Source organism: Nicotiana attenuata, unplaced genomic scaffold (genome assembly GCF_001879085.1).
Source record: "Nicotiana attenuata strain UT unplaced genomic scaffold, NIATTr2, whole genome shotgun sequence".
Taxonomy (NCBI): Eukaryota; Viridiplantae; Streptophyta; class Magnoliopsida; order Solanales; family Solanaceae; genus Nicotiana; species Nicotiana attenuata.
In genome coordinates, this window is record NW_017673837.1 from 18,431 (window position 1) to 25,572 (window position 7,142).

A 7,142-nucleotide genomic window follows, 5' to 3' on the forward strand; every position below is an offset into this window, starting at 1 on the left:
AGTGTCCAAATTAAAAACTTTGGGCACTTTAGAAACACTATAATCAAGACGGGACAAGTGTATTTTATAATAATTTTGAAAAGATTCTAATTATCCAAATATTGAATAATTAGAATTTTGTGAAATAGTCTAACTAGTTATACCCTCTAGCCGGCCAAGACAGCCGGCCATCCTATTCTTTGCTCTTACTACACTCCATATCTATAAATATATTCATGCATTTCTATAGCTCTTCAAATTAAACCAACAATTACAACCTTCTTTCTCATTTTAACACATAACCCTATATTCACTCCCCTCACACAACACTCGTATTATTCCAAAAGTACTTTGTACTTGCACGAGCTGACCTAAATATCACAGTTATTAAAAAAAATTGAGGCAAGCTAGGGGATATTCACTCCTCTCACACAACACTCCTATTATTCCAAAAGTACTTCGTACCTAGGACGTAGCATGTGTCCTGTGGATTAGTCGAGGTGCGCATGAGCTGACCTGAATATCACAGTTATTAAAAAAGTTGAGACAAGCTGGGGCATATTCACTCTCCTCCCACAACGCTCCTATTATCCCAAAAGTAACTGATATCTGTGTTGGTGAGAGTAACAGGTAATTAGCTGAAATACGCGTAAGCTGACTCGAGCATCACAGTTATTAAAATGAGGCAAGCCGGGGCATATTCAGGAATTCTTTCAGGAGGAATATCAAAGACAGGGCCACACTCATTACCATTAGCAAGAATTAAGAAAATAATGAAGAAATCAAGTGATGATGTGAAAATGATATCTGGAGAAGCTCCCATTATTTTCTCTAAGGCATGTGAATTATTCATTGAAGAACTTACAAAAAGGGCATGGATTATGACCATGCAAGGGAAAAGAAGAACTATTCATAAAGAAGATGTTGCATCTGCTGTTATAGCAACTGATATCTTTGATTTTCTTGTTAATTTGGTTACTGAGTCTGATGTTGCTGATAATAAGAGTGAGGTGAATGAGGATTCTCAAGTCATAATGGAGACATAAGTGAAGGCAGGCTGATAATAAGAGTGAGGTGAATGAGGATTCTCAAGTCATAACGGAGACATAAGTGAAGGCAGAGGCAAAGCCAGGGTTCTAAATTAATAATTTATATATGTTCGATGAATTTGTTAAGTTATTGGATTCGGCCGAATCTGTAACCCGTATTCTAGCTTCACGCCCGAGGGTAAAGGACACACACTGAGGGTTTTAAAGATGATAATAGTATTTTCATTTTAATCCTAAATAAGTTGGGATCAATTATATGTATTCTTTAAAAGACATGCTACATATATTTAAGTTAAATAATTTGAATTGTCTGCGATTCTTGCTGATATTTGCTTTCTCAGACTCATCATAAATATGTCCAATTCTACGTTGCTCAGATTCTCTGCAAATATTGATAGATGTGTGTAGGATCTTCCAAAAGTAGTGCATTTTTGGAGGGTCTGATACAGGTGCAACAACAATTTTAAAGAGTCCGCATAATATATGTCCAACTAACAAAAAAATATATGGAACATTATGCTGGTCTTCAAAAGTATTAACACATATCTTGTAGTTTCATCTTGAGAGTCCATTACTCAAATGGTCACTCAACTATCCCAAGTTATCTCCTAAAGTCACTTTTCTTTCATTTGTAACAACAAAGTTACTCAACTATACCTATAGCACTCAGAAGGTCACTCAACTAGATTTTTCAAATTTTGGATTGCAAAATACCTATTTTACCCTCTAAATTATAAACATTTATTTTCTTTTTAGTTTTTTAAAATTTTTAATATTATGATTTTTTTCTTTTTAATTTATAGTATGGACTTACCTATAGAATATATAAATTTTATTTATAAATTAAAAAATAAAAAGTATTTAAGCATATATAATGCTGGAATAACAAAATAATGAGCATAGTAAAAAAATTAATTAGAATAATTTGTTCGTAATAATAATTTTAGTATTAACAACAAAATTTAAAATTTATTTACACAATTCAAAATGAAAGAAAATAAAGGTTGTAAAATATATATATTCCATGCACACAATGTAAAAATAATTATTTAAATAAAGGTATTTTTATAATATACATTATATATTCTTGAAAATTATGCTCAATTATATTAAGGCTTGTAGAATATTATTCATTAAATGTGTCGTCGGAAAGTTGATAGAAACATAATAATATAATTGAGAATAATTTTCAAGAATATATAATATATATTATAAAAATACCTTTATTCAAATAATTACTTTTGTATTACGTGCATGAAATATATATTTTACAACCTTTATTTTCTTTCATTCTGAATTGTGTAAAAAAAATTTGAATTTTTGTTGTTAATACTAAAATTATTATCATGAACAAATTATTCTAATTAATTTTTTTACTATGCTCATTATTTTGTTATTCCAGTATTATATATGCTTAAATACTTTTTATTTTTTAATTTATAAATAAAATTTATTTATTCTATAGGTAAGTCCATAATATAAATTAAAAAATAAAAATTGATAATATTAAAAAGTTTAAAAAAATAAAAAGAAGATAAATGTGTCTAACCAAAAGGTGGAATTTCGGTCAAAGCTTTATTTTAGAAGAACTCGGGTTACTGATAATCAAAAAATGAATAAAGGAAATTGATTTTGCTAACAATAAGATGAACAGAAGAAAACAAAGTAAATCAGTATATTCCGATGATAATTCGTGTCCTTACAAATGATCAGCCTTCTCTTTTTTATAGTTATTTCTAAGATATACGTTTTTCCTTTGTCATAATAAGGCCATTATAGACAATTAAAGGCCTTTAATGCTACGTTACAATAACAATCATTATAATTCAATACAGATTTTCTAACGTTTTCAGTATTTAATGCTTATTAAATACTGTATCTGTACTCTCTTGTGCTGTCAGATTCATTCTCCTTAATTTTTGGACTTAAATAGGTACGAGCGCCGAGTCTTTTGATTATATGCTCGTGTCTCTGCTCGTGCCTCTACTCGTATCTGTTGCAACTCGTGCCTCTTTGCTAATCATCATTCTTTGACCAGCCTTCGTGTCATGACATGTCATCTTTCAATTACTTCAATATATATAAACTCAATTTTCCCAATACAGATAGTCCCCCCACTTGCCATTTATTCGTCAATTGAATATTTGGGAAGTGGATTTTATTAAAGCGGGAATATTTGCCGCCATTAATTCTCTTATGGAATCGACGCTTCATTTCTCACTTCCATTAAATGCCTATTACACATGGCATCTTTTTATTGGTTCTACGACTTTGCAGCGTCTTTTGAGGCTTTTTTACGGCTTCACCAATTACGAAGCAACAGTTCTCATTATGACCTTTCCATCATTGCACCTTTTCCTTTGACGGTTACTTCTTAGTATAAATATAGTTTTCACCTTTATCTTTCTCACACAAAATTATTAGAATATTCAATTCTTGTTTGTTTCTTCCTTGTACTATCATGTCTTCATCAAACCCTAACCCTAGAAGAGTTCCCATAGTTGATAACTTTCCTCTTGCCCCTAGTAGGAGCAGAAAAGGAGGTAGACTACGTAATTTAGGATCTTCATCCATACGTGCTTCTTCTCTTCCTTCATCTAGTTCCAGTCCTTCTTCTAGAACCAGATGTTCTCTTTCTCAAAGGTCTTCTTCTAGAGGTAAGGAACCCTCTGAACCTCTTCGTGAACCTTCAGTAGAGGAAATAGTTCCTGCGGAACTATCTTTCTACAATAATAGAGAGTCCCTTAGAAACCAAGTGTCCTCTTTAGATCGTGCTGATATCTACCCAACTCAGATCACTGAAGGTTTGATTTCTTTAGTTCGTAAAGACTGCCATTGGAGTCATGACTTCCCTATTACAATTCCCAATGCGAATCAAAGAATCACCTTCTATTTAATTGGGTTTTCTTTTGTTTATACATACCCTTTCGCATTAGGCTTCAAACCTGCTATTGATCCTGTTATCCTCGAATTCTGTCATTTTTTCGATGTCTGTTTAGGTAAAATTGGTCCTATAGTGTGGAGGGTTGTTGCCTGTTTGAGGCATTTGACCAATATGGCCGGCGTGCCTTATACTTTCTCTCATTTAATTCATCTTTACTCTCCCAGACTCTTTCGCCAAGGTGTTTTTACTTTAGTAGTAAGGAGCAAAAGAGTTCTGGTCAGTCCAGAAGATGACAGAGACCGTGGCTGGTATGCCAGGTTTGTTGCTGCCCCCACTGTTGGTTTAGTGGGTGATGGAAATGTTCCCTTCCCTGAGAAGTGGAATTTTGCACGTGAGTTTTCTTTTTAATAACTTTCTCGTACCTTTTTTCTTTAATTTTGATGATCATTATCTTAATTTTCCTTTTCTTTTCCAGCTACCATGGGAGTTGATGAAATTTCCAATTTTCGTGGTTGGGTAGGAAAGTTGTTAAATACAGCCCCAATGGAGAGTAGATCTTGGAAAAGTCTCTCCCAACAGTTTGGTTGGAAAGTGAAAACTCATGGTAAGAGTTTTTTTTATAACCTTTTTTTTATTGCTTTTTCCAGAACTTATTTTAATCCTTCTTTTTATCAGGATTTGCCGTTCGAGGTATTACTGCTGAGGCGGTCGTAGCTTCTCGAATTTTTTTGGAAAGGGACCAAGAGATAATTTTGGGATCTTCATCGAAAAGAAAAGCTACTGTTGACCAAGACTCTGAAGAAGAGGAAGACGGGGGTTCCTTGGTAAAAAGGCCACGAGCTCGTAGACGAATCATTTCTGATGATGAAGCATCTCCCCCTCGTTTTATTCCTCTTACCGAGTCTGTTGAAGCCCCGGTGATGATTCTCGATGATGATGTACCCGCTGCTGCTCATGATTCAGTTGAGCATCTTTTTAACCGCAGGTTTGGTAGTGAAAGTTTAGGTCCAATTTCTGATGAAGCACCCCTTGCTTCTTTTTTACTCCCGTTCCTGTTTAAATGCTCCTACTTCTAACCATTTAGTAAAGTAGTCAGTGAGTACAAGTAGGAATTTTACCTTACCGTTTGCCTGTGGTAGAGGACCTACGATATCCATCCCCCACTTCATGAAAGGCCATAGTGCAACAACTGGATGTAATAACTCTGCAGGTCTATGCATGTTATTACCGTATCTTTGGCACATATCATATTTAGCCACGAAATTTTCCGTTTCCTCTTCCATTTTAGGCCAATAACAGCCTGCTCTAATCATGGTTCTTACCAGTTGATGTTCTAAATGTCAGTACCACACAAGAGGGGGGGGGGGTGATTTGTGTGGTACTCAATTTTCGCTCTAGAAGAACCCGATTCTTATAGGTGTACTTATTACTACTGTTTGCGGAATTAAAAGTACATAAAATAAAGAACACAGAGATTTTTACGTGGAAAACACCTGGCTCAAAAGGTGAAAAAACTACGACCTACTACTCAGTAGGATTTTCCCAAACTTCCACTAAAATCACTGAGCCAAAACAGCATTTACAAAACTCTTGTAAACCTAAGGATTAAACTCTAATCCCATTGTGGCACACAGACTCAGCTGTTGCGACAACTTCAAGTTAACTCTAACTTGAATACTCAAAGTACCTAATACAATTGCTTCTATGAAAGCTGAAAGGTACAAGTTTAAATCACCTACTACAATTGAACTAAAATAAAAAGAAATATACAATGGAATTGGTTCTTCTATCTTGTCCAAGTAGCTTCAGTAATGCACACTTGAATCTCACATAAATTGCTTGCAAAATTGTCTCGCTCTTTTGCTCTCAATTTAGTTTTAACTTCTGCGTTTGTGCAATACCTGTAAAAGAGAACAATCGCTGTTATTTAATGAGTTAGTAACTAGAGTTTGATTAAGACTCAATTGCTGATCTTCCATCGAAGTTGAGTCCTTGAACAACACAAACTCCAACCCTATCCTTTATCCGGATTGTGTTCTCTTCTCATAAGGAGACTTTCACTCCTTATCCAATATGCAACCTTTTCGATCAGTTCAGGAGATATTGCTGCTTGATCACTGAGACTTATCTCCTTCACGTACATCTCACATGTATAGGTTGATAAATACTGTGCCTCACATGATGGACCTGGTCCATGACTGAGTTCATTTGTCATTCTTCAAAACTTTACCTGAACTTGGGCCAACAAATTCCCCCTTTTTGATGATGACAAACTCTGTGCTTTTACTGATCAAAAAATCTGTAAGAACTCAGCTTAACCATCAACACTTAACTTAGAAATTTAACTTATCATCAAGGACCAGATTTAATTAGGTTATAAATATCACATTATTCAGAATAAAGAGTAAAGCACAATATCTCTTTCCCCTTTTGGCATCATCGAAAAGTTGCATACACAGTGTGAATCCTAGATTTTAATAATTACTCATGGCCACTGAGGCAACTGCAAGTGAAAACATGAGTCTTATCAATAATCAACAGACATAATTAAACTATTAAGATCAAAAGCTGCATAGAACAAGAGAAACAGTAGTAGTCATTGATAAGGATATGTTTCCATAAACAAACCACAAAAAGAAAGAAAAAACTTCCAAAACATGAGCAAAAAGAAACTGAAACATCCCTAAATCGGGTCACTGGGGGTTACTAGACTTGATCTAAAGACAAGTGCTGGAAGGCCTAGGGCTTGGAAGAACTAGATGGTTGAGAAGGTTTAGCATATTCTGAAGCATTCCATCACTCTTCTCCTTTTCTTTTGCTAGCTCAGTTCTAAGGCCATCTCTCTCATTCTCCAACTCAGCCACACGTGCCTTGAGCCTAGCAATTTCATTATCCTTAGTTCAACACTCCTGAACCAAGGCCCTAAACTTGCTGTTGATAGGTGTCTTCAGAGATGAACTAGGTTCGACTGGGGTGGCATTGACTGGATAGTCACAAGCTAGAAGAGTCTTGACGCCAAAATGTTCCTTGCTTGATGCCATTTCCCATTTCCTCAAAGGCACATTCAGCCTGTCCAGAATAGTAGTCAATATGAACCCATATGGAGTGGCATGAGCCTTGGAGCCATTTAGGACCCTGTCTAGTAATTTGACAATAAAATCATGCCAATTGATCTGCATTCCTCTCACAAGGCATTCCATAAGAACCAGGTCCATGTAGTTGGCAGTTCC

The 7,142-nt window shown here is 35.0% G+C and overlaps 1 protein-coding gene across 1 annotated transcript; it reads left to right on the forward strand.

The window, feature by feature from the left end:
• The first annotated feature begins 659 nt into the window (after positions 1-659).
• Positions 660-1,025, forward strand: LOC109217415 (nuclear transcription factor Y subunit C-2-like). Its single transcript, XM_019381654.1, has one exon. It carries the CDS (start codon positions 660-662, stop codon positions 1,023-1,025), a length of 366 nt encoding a protein of 121 aa, XP_019237199.1.
• The last annotated feature ends 6,117 nt before the right edge of the window (positions 1,026-7,142 follow it).